At 42.2% G+C, this 22,957-nt stretch overlaps 1 protein-coding gene across 1 annotated transcript in view; it reads right to left on the minus strand.

Annotated features, from left to right (window-relative positions):
• Positions 1-22,957, minus strand: part of LOC145412686 (glutamate receptor 1-like) — a 453,191-nt gene that overhangs the window by 183,223 nt on the left and 247,011 nt on the right. Inside the window, exons 5-6 of the mRNA XM_080282554.1 lie at positions 17,909-18,029; positions 5,378-5,542 (exon numbers count right to left, since the gene is read on the minus strand). Coding sequence (XP_080138680.1) covers positions 5,378-5,542; positions 17,909-18,029 — 286 coding nt within the window. The remainder of the gene's footprint in view (positions 1-5,377; positions 5,543-17,908; positions 18,030-22,957) is intronic.

A 22,957-nucleotide genomic window follows, 5' to 3' on the forward strand; every position in this document is an offset into this window, starting at 1 on the left:
CAAATCCTAATACTTTCTGATCTGTTGCTGTTGTACTGTACCATGACTCATGCCCGTAAATTAAAATTGGTCTAACCATGGACTTGTAATTTTTCACTTTAGTATGTACCGAAAGCATATTATTATTCCAAACAGATTTCAACATTCCAACAGCTCGCCAAGCCTGTCTAATCCTCTCCTCAATTTCATTGTTTAATGATCCATTAGATGATACAATCGTTCCCAGATATTTAAAGTTTTCTACATTCTTCACCACATTATTCCCAATCACACAATCGATTTGGTTCTCCACATTCATATTAATAATTTCAGTCTTTCCACAATTTATTACCAATCCCACTTTTTCTCCTTCCTCCACCAGACAATCAAGCAACCTCTGCATCTCGTAAATACTTCCGCAAATCAGTACAATATCATCAGCATAGTCCAAATCCATCAGCTTCTTACTTTCTTTCCAGTTAATTCCTGCACCTGTTCTCCTTACAACCTTTTTCATAACATAATCCATAACCAAAACAAACAACAATGGCAAAAGAACTCCTCCTTGAATCACTCCTGACCTAACTTGAAATGGATCACTCAAAGAACCACCCACCATTACCTTACAAAAAGTACCTTCATGCAGGCTTCTAACAATATTTACAAACTTTTCTGGTATACCATAGAATCTCATAATTTTCAACATAGCTCCACGTGAAACACTATCAAACGCCTTTTCAAAATCCACAAAACACATACTAAGTGGCATTTTCATCTCATTAGCTTGTTGCATTAGATGCCTTACTATAAAAATCTGATCATTACAACCTCGACCCTTTCTAAATCCCGCTTGTTTTTCTCTTAAAATTTTATCAATTACTGGCTCAATTCTGTTCAACAAGATTTTGGAAAAGACTTTTGCAACTACAGGTGTCAAAGTTATCCCCCTCCAATTGCCACACACACTTAAATCTCCCTTTTTTGGTATTTTAATAATCACTCCATTTTTCCACTCTTCTGGAATTCCACCATTATCCCAAGCCACATTAAAAAGTTTCAAAAACGCATTCATCAACTCGTCATTTTCCACCTTAAGCATTTCAGGGAATATTCCATCCTCTCCTGGGGCCTTAAAATTCTTTAACTCCTTTATAGATTTTGCTACCTCTTCCAAAGTTATATCCCCTGTTTCTATCTGCAAATCTCTCTCGGCTGGCAAAATGTCCTCTTCAGCTGGGATTGGTCTATTTAGAACAGATTCAAAGTTCTCTTTCCACCTTCCCTTTATATCCAAATCTTTAGTCATCAAATTACCATTTCTATCTCGTACAGGTATTTCCTTCCTTCTCTTTTCAGTCCCAGTTAACTCCTTTATGGCCCGATACGCTGCTCTTGTGCTCTGACCGTCTTTTTTACTTAATTTAATTTCTGTCTCTGCCGCCTTTTCAACATATAGTCTCCTCTTATCATGTCTAACGAGTCTTTTTACTTCAGAATGTAAACTCCAGTACTTTGCTCTAAGTACTTCAACTACCTGGCCATCAACATGTTGTTCATCACTTCTTAACTTAGCCTCTTTCCTTTTCTGAATTGCATTCCATGTTTTCATCTGACATCCACTTTTTCCTTCTCGCTTTTCCCTTTTTCTTAATAGTAACCTTAGCACTCTCATGCAAAACCTCTTTTACCTCTCTCCACATTTGATTAATATCATTGTCTTCAGATTCCATCAAAGTTCAGTTGGAATGATTATATCAAAATTTTGGAAAAGCCATTTTTGGGGGCACTCTAATGTTTCAGACATGCCACCCCTTCCATTTCTCTCTTACTCATCCCGTTTGTACAAATGTATACGTTCCGTCATTCCGTCATTTTTCATAGGCTATCTGACGAAGGTCCAAGTCGGGCCGAAGCTGTTTCGCCTTCCTAATAAGCACATTCTAAGTATGGGTATAATTTTTCCATAAGCTAGTTTATTTGGGGGCTTTCAATTCCTCCTCCACACACACCCTTCCATCTAACAAAAATAAATTCCCTTCATCGCCGGCACACGGACTGAAGTTGATCTTCTAGTAATTACAGACTTCTCCCTTTTGGCTTCCTGCTGTACAGTAAGCATCGAAAGTCCTGTCGCCTATCCAGCTTTTCTCTCGACGCACTTTGATAATCAGAATCAGCAGCAACCAACACTGAGAACTTCACATGGCCTCAGATCAGCGTCTCAAGCACCGTTTGCTGTAGGTCCACCACACTGGTTTTCTAAGTTTGTGGAGAGAAAAGCGGGACTTTTGATGCTGACTCTACATTCTCGTGTTCACTGTATATGTTATCTATTTTAATCAGGCACACTGATGGTCAAGGTATTACAGCAGAGTCAAGAGCCATTTTGTCACCTTAAAAGTTTCATACGTTGTAACCAGGGTCCGCAGTCCAGTGCTAAGATGGTAATTCGAAGGTTGTTTTAATACACGAGCAGCAGTTTACAATGACACTTACTCCTGCAGTCTAGAAGTGCCTTGTCATCAACAACATGTCACAAGTATGTAAGGCCAAGACTACCTCTCAGCACGGAGCACGGGTGACTAGTAACTGTGACTGGACTGCATGAATATACTTTTTTTACTCTACCCTGTTGGTTGTTCAATATATATATATATATATATATATATATATATATATATATATATATATATATATATATATATATATATATATATATATATATATATATATATATAGATGGAGTGGTTAGAGAAGTAAAAACACGAAAAATGGAGAGAGGGATGGCGTTGGTAACGAATGGTGATGGATGGAATATTTCAAATTTGTTGTACGCTTATGATGCAGTACTACTTGCAAATACCGAACAAGAACTTGGCAGACTAGTGCAGAGTTTTGCTGATGTCTGTGAGCGTTGTTCCTTGAAAGTAAATGCTCAAAAGAGTAAGGTAATGGTAACCGAGACAGAAGGTGACTCCCAGTGTGATGTTACAGTGAATGGAGAGACTGAAATTGGTGAAAGAGTTCAAATACCTAGGTACAGTGATAGAAAAGAGAGGAAAATGTGCAAAAGAAGTGGAAAGTAGGGTGACACAAGGAAGGAAAGTAGGTGGTGTTATGAAGGCCTTGATAAGAAACAGAGGCACGAATGTTGCAGCTGTGCGAGGCTTACATGAAGGAGTGTTAGTGTTAACCTTAACATATGGCTGTGATCTTAACATATTGCTGTGATACCATTCTGTGACATAAAAATGAAAAGTCAAGAGTGAGAGTAGTGGAGATGGGACCGCTGAGGAACGTATGTGGAGTACAGGGAGTGGATAGGATACGAAATAATGTGATTAGTGAAAGATGCGCAGTGAGGAAGTCTGTGGACACCAGAATCGATGAGGGTGTACTGAGAGGGTATGGTCATAATGGATAACAGAGTGGTGAAAAAGGAATAGCTGGGCAAAGTCAAAGGAGGGAGGTGGCAAGATAGGCCAAGAAGAAGGTGGAGGGATATGGTTGATGAGTGTGTGAGGAAGAGAGGTATGGAAGTCGATGAGGCTAGGGGACTGACAAGAGGTCGATCTGGTTGGATGAATGTTGTGAGAAGAAATGCATGAGCAAGGATTTGGCACCCCTTTTTAACGTGCTAGCGTTCGGACTGACTCTATCGGATTCGTTTATGTGAAGCGACAGAATGTGGTGAAAGTTTTTGGCATATCAGATACAGCCAGGAGTCCGGGGGCTTCAATGTTGAGTGGATGGAAGGATTGGGCAAACTTTGGCTGTGTGGACGTTGCTACTCCTCACCCTGCCCTAGGGTGGGAAAGGAGCTCCGGATGATAATGATAATATTCTAACCTGTTCTCAAGCTGCTACGGTATCTCTCCATCTTGCATGCTTAGCTGTAACAATGCATGAACACTAGAATACGCTAAGTCTACTAATACCAAGTCGGATCACTTGCTTCTAAAACTCGTCCAAGTTGGCGCAGGGGGCGGAGCATCGGAGTGATGTCGACTGGCTGGGCCAGGCTGGCACGAACGAATTTCGAAACCCCAGTTGGTTCAGGTGACTCCTGACCATGGTGGTGAATGTATACTCGCTTCAATCACCAGATCATGACACATTTTCAGTCCGCAGAAGTGAGGGAAGGGACTGAAATGTGTGAGGGAAGGTGTAGGGGTGTGAGGGAACCTAATGCTTTATCATAAGGTTAAACGAGTCCGCATTTCTTCCCCTTCTTCGTTTTCCCTTATTATAAACGTTTTATTTGAGTCTGCCCTTTTATACACTTTCCCTTACTTAAGCCAATGACGTCACACACAAGCCACGCCTCCCTGCGCACTGATGGAAAGTGAACCGACTTGATATTAGTAGACTTAGAGAATACGAACCTAGTCACGAAAGAAGTGCTATGAAAAGGATGTAGAGCCGTATCCTTGTCTTTTTCTGCAACTAAGCTACGAGAAATACCGGTAGGCTGCAAAAGGACGAAAATCAGGGCAGGTTAGAGTACACACGGTATAACCTTAGCACAGCTGGGAAATTTTACCATACCCCGTTTACTCTAACTTGGCCGAAATTCATGTCTCTCTGTCTTAAGTGTAATGACAGTTTAACACTAGAATATGATGCTAGTCACGAGGAAGCGCTATAAAAAGGATGTAGAGCCGTAGAATTGTCTTTTCTGCCATCGAGTTAGGCTACGTGCAGTAAGCTTCAGAAGGGCGACAATCTGGACCAAGTTAATGTGAAAGTATTATAATAATTAATACACAACCGAGAAATTTTGCCAGCAGATAATACACTGATGCCAAAACACCTCAAGCGCCAACAATAGCAATACTTTTATTCAGTACTTCCCGACATGCATCTGTCTCATCCAGTCAATTGAAAAAGAAAATAAATTCCGAAATCAACCCGGTCCTCCAATAACGAAAATATGTTCCAAATTAGTGCATACTCTTACCAACCAATATTTGAAAATCCCAAAACAGTTCTTAAGAAATCCTTTTTACCTCCCCCCCCCCCCGAAAAAAATGGTCACGTTAACCTACCATGCTTCTCAGTAATAATAATAATAATAATAGGCAGGTACTCACCGAAATTATCCGTCCCCAGAGCACAACAACGACAACAACAACAATAATAATAATAATAATAATAATAATAATAATAATAACCGGGTACTCACCCAGATATAGCCGTGGCCAGCGCCCGGGAATAATAATAATAATAATAATAATAATAATAATAATAATAAGCGGGTACTCACCGAGATATAGCCGTGGCCAGCGCCCGGGAATAATAATAATAATAATAATAATAATAACCGGGTACTCACCGAGATATAGCCGTGGCCAGCGCCCGGGAATAATAATAATAATAATAATAAGCGGGTACTCACCGAGATATAGCCGTGGCCAGCGCCCGGGAACAGCTTTGGATCCAGTGTAGACCATGTCTTGAGGAAGTCGCTGACGAAGGGGCTGGACGTGTCCACTATACGGAACCCGGTGATGTTGACGGCACCGTATTCCTTCACGTCAAGCTCCCACCTCTCGTCCATCACCTGAGTGGATGGTTATACGTGTGAGTGAGAGACAGGGTGAGGAAAAAACAAGCACAGGAGTTAGAGAGAGATATGCAAAGTTTATTAATGAGGTGAAGGAAATGATGACACGAGCGAGCGAGCGATAGAGAGAGAGAGAGAGAGGCGAAAATATATTTAACAGCGAATGCGAGAGATAATGCATAAAGAGGGAATTACTGAGAACTGTGAAAGTGAGAGAGAGGGAGGATAGAACGAGCAACGCAGGAGGAGAGAGAGAAAGAGAGAGAGAGAGAGAGAGAGAGAGAGATGACATGGAAAGCGAAAGGCATAGGCGAAAAACGGGGATGAAGGAAACGATATCCGAGAAAGAGAGAGAGAGAGAGAGAGAGATGACATGGAAAGCGAAAGGCATACGCGAAAAACGGGGATGAAGGAAACGATATCCGAGAAAGAGAGAGAGAGAGAGAGAGAGAGACAGACAGACAGAAATGAATACAGAAAGTACAGAAAACAGTGAATGATATGGGAGAGGGGAGTAGGCTGCAAAGTAATACAAAATAATAGTGAGCGAGGGTGTATGGAAGAAGGGAGAGGGAGAGAAAAGAAACAGGACGATTAGAGGAAGTGAGAGAGGAAAGGAGAGGAGTACAAAGGGATAAAGGAGGGTTCAAAGGAGTACAAGAAGCGAGTAGTGGAGTGAGACTATGAATGTACAAGCGAATACAAAGGGAGATTACAGGGAGGGGAAGAGAAACAATAAAAAGGAATTGAAAATGTGGTGAGAGGGACTGACAGGAGAGGAATACAAAGTAGTACAAAGGGAGGGTAAAGGGAGGGGAGGAAAAATGGTGCATGGGAATACAAAGAAGATCGAGATGGAGAGTACAGTAAGATGAGATGGGGCACTACAAGGGGAGTGCAAAGGAGTACAAAATGAAATGCAAGTGAGGGAAGGAGGAGAGAGAAACAATAAATAAAATGTACAATGAACAGTGGGAGGGAAGGAGAGTGAGGGAATAAAGAGAGACGAAGACAAAGGAGTACAAATGGATAAGAAGAAGAGGAAGAGGAGGAGTATAAAAAATACAAAAAAACGAGAGGTAGTGGAGGGCGGGGAGAAATAGGATATAAATATCACTACAAAGGAATGTGAAAGACACGGGGTGAAGGGAGGAGATGCAACGTACAAAAGGAGAGAGAGAGAGAGAGAGAGAGAGAGAGAGAGAGAGAGAGAGAGAGAGAGAGAGAGAGAGAGAGAGAGAGAGATTAATTAGCCACATGAAAAAAAAAATGGACTAAGGAAGAATCAATATAAGAAAATGATGAGAAATTGTCTGGTAATGAAGATAAGAAGAAAGGTAATAATATGCATGATATAGAGGATGAAAATGAGAAAAGATAAGAGACAAAAACAAGAATGATGAATTGGTAAATGGAAAACGCAAAACGATGAGGAAGAAATAGATAAAACACGAGAAAATGGAAGAGGAAAGAAAAACAAAAGAGAAAGAGGATAATTAGGAAAACAGATGGAAGAGAAAGGAAGGAGACGAGGATCAGAAATAGGAGGAGAAATACAGAGAATACGAGACATGAACTATGAACAAGATGACGAAGACGGCAACGAGGGGGAGGAGGAGGAGGAGGAGGAGGAGGAGGAGGAGGAGGAGGAAATGTGAACGAAGTGAGAAAGTCAAGAGGAGGCACGAGAGGATTAAAGATGTAGAGACTATTATAGCAGACATCAGAAGCACGACTCTCTCTCTCTCTCTCTCTCTCTCTCTCTCTCTCTAATTCCATCTCCTCTCCCCCCACCAAGAAAAAAGTGAAAGGTAAACTAATTACAGGCAATTACTTATACAAGCATCGCTCTCCTAATTAAAACTAAGGGTCATCGACCACAACGGACGTACAGATGGAGGGACGGACAGAGGTATGGATAGATGGGCAGACGGACAGATGCACCAGCTGGACGGCCAAACGAGAAACGGGCGGAGGGACACAGGAATGCACATACGTACACAGACAGACGCACGCCTCATTACAATCGTCATTACCTACGGAAGCGGCCACTAAATTATTGGAAATGGATGAAGGCGACCTCTATTGCCCGCTATTTATTAACCATTATGATTCAGTTGGCGGGTGAATGAAGAGTGAATTTGGGAGAGGAAGAACTACTATTTGTGCCATCATCCTTCTTTTTCGTATTACTATTATCGTTATTATATATACATTAAGGGACCGCAGTCTGTCTGTATACCGGTTTATCCAGCTACACCTCCTAGACCAATTTTAATAAAGCTCTGCAGGAACATCCCCTAGTACTCCAGATTTTGCTTTCATTTATTTATTTTTTTATTACTTTTCCTATGAATATTTTATTTGCACATTCATTACAGTTACCCCTCAGAAGATTGTTTTCTGTAATGGAGCCAACAAAACCAAGTCCACTTTCTTCGAGCCTTACCAACTGCGAGTTTATTCATTCACATTAAATTCGAAAACTTCCAAAAAATGAAAATAAAAAAAAAAAAAAAATGTTGACAGACCAAACGACCAAAGGGGTCATACGCGAGTTAATATTATTAATTATTATTATATTATATTATCAATATGACTTATTGTTAATCATATATATTTTTTTACCTCACCTTCTGTTGCGCAATGTTCTACTCAAGCTACAACATGACGACTTTAGCCAGTATATGAAAATCTACCCGTAATTATCCTCTATATTTACCAAACGGGACTTACTGGTGGCTGAATGGGAGGTGTGTGTGTGTGTGTGTGTGTGTGTGTGTGTGTGTGTGTGTGTGTGTGTGTGTGTGTGTGTGTGTGTGTGTGTGTGTGTGTGTGTACCAAAATATCAAATAATCAAGTGGGCAAATTGTATCCAAACTGGGGCAGTATCCCAGGTTATATGGCTTGCTTGTTAACAATTCTGGTGAAGCTGCGATGGTATACCTCAGACTGCCAGCAGATTCTGCATTAAATACCCCCCAACTCCTTTTAGCTTGCCATTGAATACCCCCTAACTCCTTCTTTTAGCTTGCCAGTCATTTTCTATCATACCCTCACCGAAGAGAACGGCTATTTAAAGGTTAAGTATTAGAAATTCTTCAAAGGCCTCTTATACTCAATGACCTTCACCAATGTAGTACCCAATTTCAGGCTTCTGAATGCTAGCGAAATACTTAACTTAGGAGTATACAGCGATATCCTAAGACTTCTTTTTTCGATTATGGCAAAGCTGCAATGATATTCCTCTGATTGCCAGGATTACTGATGTAGGTTTTTAGTGATGGCTGGCAATTCACATTCGTGGGCGAATACATTGGCTTGTAAGTCCTACTCTGATAATTTGGCTGTTAGCCTGTTCCATCAAATCCAAGTGAATCTCTGCATTTCATGTTGTCCTCTGCCTGACCCTTCCCCTTGCTCTATCTCTATTTTGTCAATTGTGTATTGGGTTATGCATCTGCTATCTGTTCTACAATGGATCTGACCTGCCTCTATCCATTTTTGCTTTTAAACAGTGTTATTATATCATGTATTTTATGAGGTGCTACCCCAAAGTTCCCGAAATTTGAGTACAGAAGGAAAAAAGCTTTGGTCAAGCCCTAATCACCACTGCTCCTTTCAAAGAAGCATCCTTAGGCGTTCAGACATCGATCCCAGTGTTTCTTCCACGATCGGAACGCATTCTAGAAGTCCTTGAGCATCAGCTACTTCAGCATTGTCTGCAATTTTCTCTTGGATCTCCTCACTGGTTTCAAATATTAGTCTTTTTCAGCTGAATTTTCATTTTCAGAAAGAGGAAAAAATCACAGTAGGCCAAATCTGGCGAATACGGGGGGGTGGGGGAGAACAAGCATTTTTTTTTTTTTTAATGCCAAAAACTAATGAACAACAATGCCTGTCTGCATGGGTGCACTGTCATGGTGAAACACCCATTTGTTTGTGCACCATTTGTCTGGATGTTTTTGCCTCTCATCACCAGACAAAATGCGTTGGCAAGTTCCATACAATTGGCTAACAATGTCACAAACATCATGGATTGTCCTTCTGCGATCTTCGACGATGGTTGTACTAACTTTGGCCACATTGTCAGGAGCTGAACTGGTGGAAGGGCGACCAAAACGTGCACCATCACCTGTTAACGTTTGTCCATTTTTTTAATGCTTACTCTAATCATAGGTTTATGTAACCCCCAATGCACTGTCATCAAGTGAATGTTTTACCATTTTATGAGTTTCTGCTATGCTATTCCCGAGTTTCACACCAAACTTGATGCACACATTTTGCTCTTTCACATCCTCCACTTTTTAGTTCACAAAATTTGCAAAGTAACCCAAACACAATGATAAAAACACACAAACATTCGGCAAATTCATCCACCCTGCACAATGCCACTTGACACAGTAACAAACAAAGAGTGCAAGCACAGCCACCTAGCATCCACACACCGTATGACAAGCGGTTTCTGATCTGTTTTCAAATTTCAGAAACTTTTGGGCAGCATCTTGTAGTCTGCTTTCTTATCCTGGAAGTTCTCTTTTTGAGTCTCCAAGTGGCATCTGACAACCCATTACATTCCATTTACGCACTCAAATTTATATACCTGGGATTAAATAAAAGGCAAACTTTTATATTTTTTTTATTGAATTTACCACTAATTTTACTGCATTGCTGGTGCGTGGCTCTGGGATTGAAACACTTTGAATTCTCCTATAAATACTCGTAAATCCTTACCTTCCTCTGAAGGCGAAGCGAAGGATAAATAAATAAATTAATTAAGTAATAAATATGGCACTAGACTGAAAGTGGTTAGTGGTTTTCTACTAACTGAAGAGGGAAGATTGTGAGATTCAAATACAGTTTTAGCAATACTGGCTGGTTGTAGATGGCATCCATGGGGAGGACTGATGTAAGAATGAACAGAATGATTTGGATGACGTTGTTAGAAAGAATGAGTCAAATATCCTCAGAACAGTCAGCAAAATTTTTACTACCCAAGGATAAGAAAGACGGATGACTGACAACGTCTGTAGATGAATTTAACTGTGCATCTGAAGAGACTGAGCTTGGATTGCTGGATGGATCCACTAAAGATTTAACTTTTTCTGCCTGGGTTGCACTGAGCAGTTTAAGAGGTCACAAAGAGGACATAATATCAGTGCCTACCTGATGTAACAGAGAAAGGTGGAGCGAGAGATCAACCGTTTACGTGTGATGTTGAAATGCTGAGACCAGGTCTGGGACCCTAAAAGGTTGGCGGTTAAGACATGGTTAGTGAATAGGGAAAACGTATGAGGACGGGACAAAGAAGCCAAAGAACAGGAAAGGTAAATGGACGACGGAGTGGAAGCAAATAAGGTTCAGAAGGTACTATCTAAGATGAGCAGGTGGACAGTTGTGGAAGTAAAGGACTGTGAAGCGGGAATTGGCATAGTTAAGTGGAACGAAACAGAAGAAGTGAGTAGAGGTTGGGAAACTGTAGGAAGAGCCAGAGAAGTATCAGGAAGAGAAGCCAGGGTTGTCATCAGGGTCACAACATCAGCAGAACCGTGGTAGGGGGAACTTGAGACAATTTCTACAATCATAGATGGTAAGGAAAAGGCTCAACGTAACTGTTAAAAAAGAAAGGATCGCGTGGGCAGAACCAAGAGTCTGGAGGCCAATCGAAACTATCCAAGCAGGGACCAAGTCCCAAGCAAACTCTCCCTGTCCTACCCAAGAAGGGATAGCAACACCATGTGGGAGACGAGAGTCTCTCAGCACAGTGCTGGGCCACTGGCCAGTGGCCAAGAGACCCACCACAAAGCAACAGCATCCATGGACCCAAGTAGCAGCTAAGTAGCAGTTCCATCTAAGCAGAGGTCCACACACAGAGGTGGTGCCGAGCCACCATGGTCCCAACTGGTAAGACCAACAGCACACAGGCACACTCTAATCCTTACTGCTGTAACATGCTAAAGGCCACTGGCGAAATTTTGATGAATGTGGAAAATTCCACTCTATTTAAAGCTGAAGATGGAATAGAGAGGATGGGAGTAAAGAAAAGAAAAAGCATCAGCAGAAGAAAAGGGTCTTGCAAAATTAGTTGCGGGCATCGACGGGGACGTAAGGAGGGGGGAAAAGGCAGAATAGAATGGAGACGCAAATGCGGCGTCCACCCAGCAACCAAACCTCCACACCCGTGGAGTCCATTAAGGTACCCTGCTATACTCCCCCACACATTGTCTCATTTGACATCTCCGAAGCCCCCACCCCCCACGACGACAACGATCAAGGAAACGGGGGGACAGCCATCTGTGGCTAAATGGAGGAGAAAACTTAGTAGCCCAGATGACGGGAGAGTAATTCCTCCCTCTCCGCTCCCCCTCCCCCCCCCACCTGGTGCTGAGAGAGGAGGGACAAATATTAGCCTAGATTTTATATATCACAGACAAAGTTCTTTTGATAAGTCCATTTTATTACCGTTAGAATTAAAAGTTTGCTTATCTTAATTAAATCAAACGGTTAATTAACTTATCCCACCCAGGACCACCACAGTATTTTATTTTCTAATTTACCTTTAATTAGTGTTAGACTGAGTGCTACGCGGCATTCACCAACCTAATTTATTAATACTTGTTTTTTTAACCACTTCACGCCTATGACTTAAATTATTGCTACCTTCAGACGATTTAGTCAGCTCCGTGCAAACCTTCACAACTAGAGCAGTTAGAAAGTTCATTAACTTGCGACGTACAAGAGTTTAGGTACAAAAACACCTGAGCAGCACAAAATGGTTATTTCACCAAGTCGGCTTTCCTAAGAACACAAATATCACCTTTTTTTCACAGACTGGCCACTGGTATCACGACAGTTTTATCTAGCTTTTACCTTTTTTTTTTTACTTTACCATTCTTTTTTAAGGAGGCGGACTATATACGTAATACTATCGGAACTGTTTTATAAAATTCTCTCTCTCTCTCTCTCTCTCTCTCTCGCTCGCTCGCTCGCTCCACCAAAGCAATTCTCGTCATCTCATCTCATCTGTTTAACTTACACATCTATATCACTGTTTTCCTCATCCTTTATTTCCCTGCATCATTTGCCACTTACATCATCACTTTCCTCTTATCTTCCTCCAGTCTTCTTCACTGTCTCCTTTCACTCTTCCTTCCCTCGCTATCTCCTATCTATATCGCTGCCATATTCACTCCTTGTCCTATCTCTCATCTTTACCAAACCCACCGTCTTCCCCTCTTTCGTTCTTCTATCCTTCTCTTCCTTATGATCTTATCTCTCCTCTCCATTAAAGACTCTCTCCTTCTCCTCATCATTTCCTCGTCTATCCCTGCCATCCTCTTCTTTTCTTCTCTTTCTTATCTTCTACCGCTGTTACTGTCTCCCTCTCTCTTTCTTCTCGTCGTCCTTTCTTTATTTCTTCCTCCATCACTCCCATCCCTTCCTCTCAAACAACTTCCATCTTCCTATTCTTCCATTACCCTCTTCATTTCGTCACCCTCTCTCTCGCTCCCCTTCTCTCGTTTCCATCAAAGTTTTCTCTCTCTTCTCTCCTTATCATCTTACTCCATCACCGCTTCCCCTGTCTCTCCCCTTCTTCCGTTACCCTTCCTTCCTTCCTGAACTATTCTCATCTCTCCTAGTTTTCCCTCGCCTCCCATCTCTCCCTCCCTCCTATATTCCCTCCAATACCTCTTGCCTACTCGCCTCCCTCCTTCCTTCCTTAAATTACTTCTTCTTTCCTTCCCAACCTACCTCCAATCTCGACTAAAGCTTCGCTGATTCTTCCTTCCCTCTCATACCACTCCCATCCCTTTTCTTCCCCTTCAGACTCCTTCGATCATCGCCTCTTTTTCTCCTTCGCTCCCTCTCCCACATTCTCTTTTTCTCTTCCCTCCTTCTTTCCTTCCCCTTTCTCCTCATTGCCTTCCTCGTTCTCCTCCTCCCCTTCCTCTTTCTCTTTCCCTCCCTCTTCCACTTTCATCACCCCCTCTTCCATCATCGCCTACCTAATCTCTCCCCACCCTACCCATCTCCATAAACGACTCTCCTCTTCTCCCTGGCTCCCATCTTCAAGACTCTCTCTCTCTCTGTCATTTGCCCTCCTTTCTTCCTTCCCTTTCTCATCCTTTCCCCCCTTTTCCTCCTCCTTCCCTTCTTTTCCCCTCTCCTTCCCTCTCGTTTGCTAAATTTCCATCCCAAACTCCCTCCCTCATATTTCTCCATTTCCCTTCCTCTTCCTCTCCCTTCCCTCTCCTTCGTCCTTCCTTTCCTCTTCCTCTCCTTCTGTTCCTACGTTCTTCCTATTACTCCTCCCTTTTCCTCCCTCTTCCTCTCATTCCTTTCACCTTCCCTCCTTTCCTTCCTATACCCTTTCCCATCTTTTCCCAAATATCCTCCCAACCCACCTCACTAATTAACTCCAATCCCCACCTCAGTTACCAGTAAGACATGTGAACATTAACACGAAATGGGGAAAAAAAATCACTAAGAAAGAGGTGTTAAGAGAGCTAAGCAAACGAGCGACACTGTTAAGTTGATTGGAAATTTCGTGACGCCTCCTCCTTAGCGATTTGTTTGCATATCACATCTTTCCACCCTACATGTAACTAATGAACTGTAATTATCAACCAGACATACGTACCGGAGAAAATCAGGTGTAGTAGTAGTAGTAGTGGTGGTGGTGGTGGTGGTGGTGGTGGTGGTGGTATTAGTAAAAGTAGTGGTAGTAATAGTAGTAGTAGTAGTGGCAGTAGCAGTGATAGTGGTAGTAGCGGTGGTAGTGGTTGTGGTAGTAGTAGCGGTAGTGGTAGTAGTAGCAGCAGTGGTAGTGGTCATAGTAGTAGTGGTGGTAGTAGCAGCAATAGTAGTAGTAGTAAAGGGTAGCTCATAAATAACAGCCCACTAGAAACTCTCCTGATGGTACTGTGTGTTATGGGAACGGCTCAGTCTGCTGGTGTGGGAGCCGGTGTGGCAGTGGGGTAGTAAAAGAATAAATGATGCAAGAGAGACATTACTGACTAAGGATCATGCACTACGATGTCTCCCGTGCATCTTGTAGGGTTACTGAACCAAAATGTGTAGATATTAAACACATATACATAACTTAAGAAAAACTAAGGTGTAAGATATAAAATAAATCGCTTACGAAGAGGAGTTACGAACGGTGTAAAATAAATAGTTTAGGAAGAGGTGTTACGACAGATTTTAAGATGTAGAGTAAATCGCTTAGGATGGGAAGTTATGAAAGGTTTATATGTAAAATAAATCACTTGAGAAGGGAAGTTACGAAAGGTTTAAGATGTAAAAGAAATCGCTTTGGGAGAGTAGTTATGAATGGTGTAAGATGTAGAGTAAATCGTCTAGGGAGAGAGGTTACGAAAGTTTATGATGCAAAATAAATCGCTTGGAAAGAGGAGTTAAGAAAATATTTAGCGAAGGAGAATACATGTGTCGTAGGGAAGGTCCAATTTCCACCTCTAAGCAGCAATGAAACTGAAATGGTTGGCTGTGTGATTCGAAGAAAACGGGATTAGGGTAAAGAGGGGGACTTGGGTAATGGTGATAAGAGGCAGGAGTGACGTGATAAATGCTAAATGTAGGTGATAAATGATAAGGATTGAGGTCATGGTTAAGGTGGTGATAGGCAGGAGTGAGGGGATAAAAAGGGTAGAGGGATTAAGGTAAGGTGATAAGGGTAGAGGAATTTAGGTAAGGTGATACGAGGCAGGACTGAGGGGATAAATGATAAGGGTAGAGGGATTTGGGTAAGGTGATGACAGGCAGGAGTGAGGTGATGAATGACACAAGAGGCAGGAATGGGGTGATAAATGGTATAAAGGAGCAGGGATGAGGTGATAAATGATATAAAAGGCAGGGATGAGGTGATAAATGATATAAAGAGGCAGGAGTGAGGTGATAAATGATATAAAGAGGCAGGAGTGAGGTGATAAATGATATAAGATGCAGAAGTGAGGTGATAAATGATAAGGGTATGTGAGAGTAGATGGAGAAACAGGTGAGACAGTCTGAGAATTATTAAGGGGTGTGGGGAGGGCAAACTGACCAGAAGGCAAGTGTGAAGTGACACATCATGAGGGATGGAGGTCCAGGGTAACCAGTGAAAGTTGGGAAAGAAATTATAAAGGAGTAACACAGGGGAAGTAAAACAGGAAAGGTGAATAGAGAGAGAAATAAAGAAAAAATGAGAAGTAAAGCGGAAATGGTGAAAGTGGGGAAAAAGAAATAATGGACAGTCAATGAGGCGTAAAACAAAACAGATACATTTATGTCTGTTGGAAGCACCAGTCATGAAGAGGCACTAAAAGAAATGGGGTGAAAGGAAGACTAAACTATTTTTTTTTATGCAAGGAAGAAGGAACCAAAGGCCACGAGCCCGCAAACTGTTCCTTCCAAGAAAAAACAAACAAAAACAATACAAAAAAAGAGAGCCAAATTCAAAATCCGTTTTCATTTCGAGATTGATGGACACACTGCGTTTGAAAGACTGAAGATCATAGGAAGTAGGAAATACAGACAGAGGGAGACAGTTCCAGCGGTGACCTGTTGCATAAATGAAGGACTGGGAGTAACGGTTAACTCTTGCATTAGAGAGTTGGAAAGAAAAGGGATGAGAGTTTGATGCTAGATAGGTGTTACGCACCCGTCGTATAGGTGAAGGAATGCAAGCAGACAGTTCAGAGGAGCAGTAACCATTGAAGTAGCGATAGAAAAGAGATAAAGATGCAACAGTATGGCGAAGAGACAGATGCTGAAGGGAGCCAGTAAGAGGATAGTTAATGAGACAAGAGGCCTTTGACTCCACCCTATTGAGAAGAGCTGAATGTGGGAAGCCTCCCCACACATGAGAGTTGTGCTCTACACAGGGCCAAATGAAACTCGTGCATAAGGTCAACAACTGTGCAGGGGTAATGAAGGTACGAAGTCAGCTTAGCACACCTAATCTCTTGGAAACAGATTTTACACGAGATGTAATATGATCTTTCCAATTTAAGTCCCGGGTGAATGAAACCCCAAGCATGTTCAAGGATGATGCAGGATTGAGCTGGATATTATTAAACATTAATGGGTACTCCTGTGGAAGATTTTGTCAGGTTGATAAGTGTAAGAACTGAGTCTTTGAAGCATTAAGAACAACAACATTATTTTTACCCCAATCAGAGATACGAGCCAAGTCAGACATTACGTGTGCCATAGCCTCATCCCTTATTTGTTGAAGTATCTGCTGAGATGGCAGCAGTGGGAACCAAATGGAAAAGTGAAGGGTGGAATCATCAGCGTACAATGGATAAGGTTAGATGTACAGCTTAAAAGGTCATTGATGAATAAAAGGAAGAGAGATGGTGATAGGACAGAGCCCTGAGGAACAGGGCTAGAAAAACGATGGCCGTCTTCAACAGCGGCTATTGAATGACCAGAAAGGATGCTACAGATGAAGGCACAGACAGAAGGATAGAAACCGTAAGAGGGCAGTTTGGAAATTAAAGATTTATGTCAGACTCGATCAAAAGCTTTTGAGATGTCAAGTGCAATGGCAAAGCTTTCATCAAAGTCCCGAAAGGAGGATGATTAGGAGTTTGAAAGGTAGGTGAAAAGATCGCCAGTGGAGCATCCCTGACGGAACACTTACTGACAATCAGAATGAAAGCTGTGACAGGAACGATGCTTTAAAACTTTTCAGTTAAGAACTGACCCAAAAACTTTTGAACCACAGGACGTTAAAGCAACTGGACGATAGTTAGAGGGTTGGGAATGGTCACCTTTCTTTGGAACTGGCTGAATGTGAGCAAGCTTCCAGCAAGAAGGAAAGGTACAAGTTGACAGACAAAGAGGAAAGAGTTTACCTAGGCAGGTGTAAGCACAGAACCACAGTTCTTGAGGGCAACAGGAGGGACTCCATCAGGTAATAAATGATAAAGGAACAATAAAAGGGGAGTCAATAGATAAAAAGATGGATTTACGCCTATCAAGTACAGAAGAGTCATTAAGGAGTACGAGAAAAGAGAAGAGGGGGAAGATATAGGGAAGCTGCAGTAGTGAGGGTGGCGTCATGAATACAAATAAAAAGGTCATGAGACTGTTATAAATTTTCTCCCTGACCACAAACCTCAACAGTCTACGTTATATCTAAGTCTCCAGTAGCACAGCTGAAGAGGGACAAAGAACAAACAAAGCAAGAGAAGTATGGGATGATAAAGGAGAAGCCGAGGTGGCGAGATGAGAAGCTGTCCTCACGACGGGATATAAGAATAACGGAGGCAGTGTGACGTGTGGAGGAAGATAGGAATGTAAGGATGTGTGGTGTAGGAGGTCAGATTGGGAGAGGGTGGGTGTGACGGTACTCACAAGGCCGGACATAAGGTAGTGGTAGTTGCGTCGACCCATATGCACGTCCCTTACGTGGCCAACGATGAGACTCTTGGCCATCTCCGTGCTGCAGTCCAACACCACATACTTTAGGGTCCACCTGAAAGAAGACAATAAAAAAGAATTACAAGTCAATAGATCCACATTAATGGGTTTGACTACTGAAATACTTACAAGTTAATATATAGAGTAAATAATAATGTGCTCAGCTACCGAAAGATTTACAATATACATACATTAATGTCCTCGGCTATTGCTTTTTTTATGTAAACAATGGATACAAAAATATTTCATTCTTTCCGATATAATGAGGAAGAGCAATAGATGTTCTGGTGTCAACATCATTTTCCATAAGAAGTTGTAGTATCACACATTTTACATAATAATTTTTAAAGCTGTTTAGTCATAATTAACAGTGTGTAATGAAGTGTGAATGATGAACAACCAAATATCATTTCACTGTTAGCTGTGTATAGGGAAGAAGGTGGATGACAGACCACAAGTGCCACCCTGTTTCAATTATAAAATGAAGGTTAGGAGAAGTGAAAGGATATCAGAATAGTGCGTAAGTGTTAAGTCCTGGGGAACCATTTATTATGTTGGTATATGTGAATGTACTTAATACCATTCTATAGAGGTGTATAATGTGCTAGTAGAGTTGTCATTTATCTCTACTTTTTGCATAAGCCCAGAGTATATGTAAATGCTTGGCACCTCACTTTTAGCTGACCTCAGCACCGCGCCCAACTCGGCACGGTGAGCGTACAGCGTCAGAAGACGTCATATAGTTATCAAGGGAGGTGGTATCGCTCTTACATATCTCTCGGGTCGCAGTTGTATTTATTCTGTGCCCAATAAAGAGAGGTTTAATCTGCTCATTTCTGCCACCTTATGCTACCACTTAATATAACAGACCAGCTTCCACCTTCTAGTGGCAGAGGACCTTTGGTGGAAAGTGTTGGGCAGTGACGGCAAGTAGCTGACGTGTACTACAGACAGTGTCGTCGATCTCCAACACGGTGGTCTAGTTATACTATAACAGCAGAACACATAATATGTAGTACCGGATCCACCAATTTATGTAGCCTTTATATGGAATAGCACAGCTGACTACATATTATGTGTTCTGCTGTTATAGTATAACTAGACCACCGTGTTGGAGATCGACGACACTGTCTGTAGTACACGTCAGCTACTCGCCGTCACTGCCCGACACTTTCCACCAAAGGTCCTCTGCCACTAGAAGGTGGAAGCTGGTCTGTTATATTAAGTGGTTGCGTAAGGTGACAGAAATGAGCAGATTAAACCTCTCTTTATTGGGCACAGAATAAATACAACTGTGACCCGAGAGATATGTAAGAGCGATACCACCTCCCTTGATAACTATATGACTTCTTCTGACGCTGTACGCTCACCGTGCCGACTTGGGCGCGGTGGTGAGGTCAGCTAAAAGTGAGGTGCCAAGCATTTACATATACTCTGGGCTTATGCAAAAAGTAGAGATAAATGACAACTTTCCTAGCACATTATACACCTCTACAGAATGGTATTAAGTACATTCACATATACCAACATAATAAATGGTTCCCCAGGACTTTACACTTACGCACTATTCAGATATCCTTTCACTTCTCCTAACCTTCATTCTATAATTGAAACAGGGTGGCACTTGTGGTCTGCCATCCACCTTCTTCCCTACACACAGCTAACAGCGAAATGATATTTGGTTGTTCATCATTCACACTTCATTACACACTGTTAGTTATGACTAAACAGCTTTAAAAATTATTATGTAAAATGTGTGATACTACAACTTCTTATGGAAAAAGATGTTGACACCAGAACATCGCTCGGCCACACCATTGACGTCCTCATCGACATTGTTGTCCTAACTATCGCGTAGCCTAACCAGAGTGTAGGGTAGCTAACTATTCAGGAACATCCACTTGCAATCCGCGAGTACGGACACGTGGTCTCAGTGGGTTCCTTAATTGGTGCCTTAAATAGTAGCCTAAACCACAAACACAGGACAAGACCACAATAAGTAGAAGACCAATGCCAGGACCAAAATAGGAAGGAGAAAGGTATGAAGGAAGATAGGACAGTACATAAGGCTCTAAATCGGTCCTGTTCAGGTGGGAGAGGAAGGTAAGCTCCTTTAATGCATGAGACAGCCTATTCACATTCAAGAAAGTAACACTGAATGAAGGTAAAAAGGGTCGTAACTGGGATGAGAAGTTCACTGACAAAGCTAGATGATGCTTGCTAGGCAGAACTGCTATCTCTTTACTGTGTAACTCACAAAATCAGGTGCAACATAGTACCCCTTTACTGTAAGGAATTGATTCTGTGAGGCACAAGTCACAGTTACGTCCTCTGTCTCAGGAAAGTAAAAGTACTGTTTTGCATGAACATGAGCATGGAAAACTGACTTCAACTGAATGGGTTGGAAGGCGCAACGTTGCAGAGCAGACGAAGTATTTGTGTCCAACAAGGCCCTCTTACACTCCTCTACCTTTAATGGTACGAAGACAAAATGGAAAGCAGGACATACATGGAGATCAAGAAATGAGGCCTTACACTTCTCATATTCATCCACAGTTGTTTATGCTACATATTTCTTGTCATCTGAGACAACCAGCACCTCTGGACCCTCTTCAATAACAACAAGTGTATTATTAGCAGTAGCAAAGGGAAGGGAATGAACCGCCATGCCTGGTACGTTACAACAGTCCTCATAGGTACCAATTTCAGGATGCCTTCATGGGTCAACTGGGCCTCTAACAATGCGTAATAATATTCCAGTTGACTCAGATCAAAGAGTGGCATAAGTCCACGCTTCCACATAGCTATATCAAGTGCATTTGTTAGTATATTAGTATGAAGCAATAAAGCATTAACCCTGTTCAAACTTGCATCGATTAAGCCGTCCACCATATTGGCTGCATGCTTCTCCAAAGCAGTGGTTGACTCGTCGAAAGCATGTAAGTACTCAGCGAATAACACCAAGTTAGCTAGGGTTGGTAGGTTAATTTGGATGTTGTTCACAAGCTCTACTAGAAGGTTGGTAGTCCTAATTATCTCGTTAGCTTTGTTAATGAACTCATCTAACTGTTTATACAAATGCATGATCATCTATTATTGGCTTTAGCGGCCAGTGTCAAGTCATGCATCTGTCTACCCAATTGCACTACGTCCTTATCTAATGCCGTACCAAAGAGTTGTTGACACAGGATTCCTAGAAAATCCACAAGTCCTCTCTTAGTACGTGCATGGACATGCTTGGAAAGATCAGAGTGTACGTTAGGTAAAGCAACATGCAAGTTAGTGAGCCTGTCGGTGAGCCTGTCTATATGCCTAGTCTGAAGCTCAACAATTCCATGCAAGGTTTGTTCCAAAGCTTCAGTGTCAGAGTTCGTCAATCATGGGTTTCGATTAAACATCTTTCCCACTTCCAACAGTTGCTGTCTGAGATTCGACAAGCCTTTGGAGACCTCCTTGACAATATCTGGCATTTGGAGATAGCCTTCCATTGGATAGTAGACGCATACAGCATCTTCCACTACCACGACTTCTCCAAGTGGGCTCTTCAGTAATCCTGGCATTAACGCAGTCGTGTCCATGTCCGATGTCGTTCCATAGGTCCACCCCAAGCAACGCACGAGGAGTATGAGCCACAGCCACATTTTTTTTTTGCAAGAGAAGATACTCCCTTAATCACTCTTGTTGTGGGATCGTAGCTTGCTGCGATACTCTTGGTTAGGGACAGGTACGGACGATGACATAGACTGCGACGAAGACAGAGGGGACAACACATCAGACGAATGGTTAGTTAAGCCTAGCTCTTGACTTACTAGTTTGATCCTATCAGCAAGTACTACCTCCTGAGTTCCATTAGCTTCATCCTTTATTCTATAAGTATTTCCACGTACTCATTCCACAATGGTATATGGTCTGCGGAACTTAGGTCTGAGCTTGGATATTCTCTCAGGGTTGTGGATCATGACCTTCTGGCCTGCCTGTAATGTCTTTTCTTGACTACCTTTGTGCTGTTTCGCCATCATCTCCGCTCTTGAGGCTTTTAATCTTTTCCGTACTTCACTGTGTATACGTTAGAATTTCAACAACTGTACCTTTGCGTAGTCTTCTTCATTGTATACCAGAGTAGGAGGTCCAGCCAACAAATTGTAGGGTAACACTTTCTCTTCTCCATAAAGGATATAATGAGGAGACTTCCCAGTTGATGAATGAGGAGTTGATGGTCGCCGCTACATGTGATAACCAGTCTTCCCAGTTATCCTCTTGATTTGAGGTTATTACTGGTCTCAAGACTTCCAGTATTTTCCTGTTTGTCCTCTCCACCAGGCCATTGCCCTTAGGACTGTAAGGCGTTACAAAAACTTGCTTTACTCCATACATACGACAGATTTCTTGTAACACCTGGTTACAAAATTCACTGCCAGTATCCCTGAGCAATACCTTAGGTGTAGAGTATGGACAAATCACTGAAGTCACAAAAGCGTGCGTCACCTCCTCTGCAGTTTTCGTCTGTAAAGGTGCTAAAGCAGTGAATCGTGAGAAATGGTCCACTGCCACCAGTACATAACTCGAACCTTGACGACTTCTCGGCAACGCTAAGAGATCAATGGAGACTGTATCCCAGAGTTTTTCCGGTAGAGGATACTCTAAGATGGGAGTCGGAAGTCCCGTTGTTCCTCGTATTTCCGCGCATTTGACACATTGACTGACGTGGGCTTCTATGTCCTTCCTCATGGTTGGCCAATAGTATTTCTTTCTCGCCTCACGTATGCATCTATCATGTCCGGGATGACCCGCTTGAGGTACGTCATGAACTAACTGTAGCACGGCTTGCTGTAAGGTAGCAGGAACAACCAACTGATATGCAGTGTCCTTCCCTGGGGGTTGCTTATACAAAAGACCCTGTTGAAGATGGAAGTGAGTCATCGGTACTGGGAATTCAGGTAGACAAGTCTCGTCACCAGACTCCAAGGATAGATGACTTGAGAC

This window comes from Coenobita brevimanus, chromosome 1 (assembly GCF_032717465.1).
Source record: "Coenobita brevimanus isolate Jiangsu-jjx chromosome 1, ASM3271746v2, whole genome shotgun sequence".
NCBI lineage: Eukaryota > Metazoa > Arthropoda > Malacostraca > Decapoda > Coenobitidae > Coenobita > Coenobita brevimanus.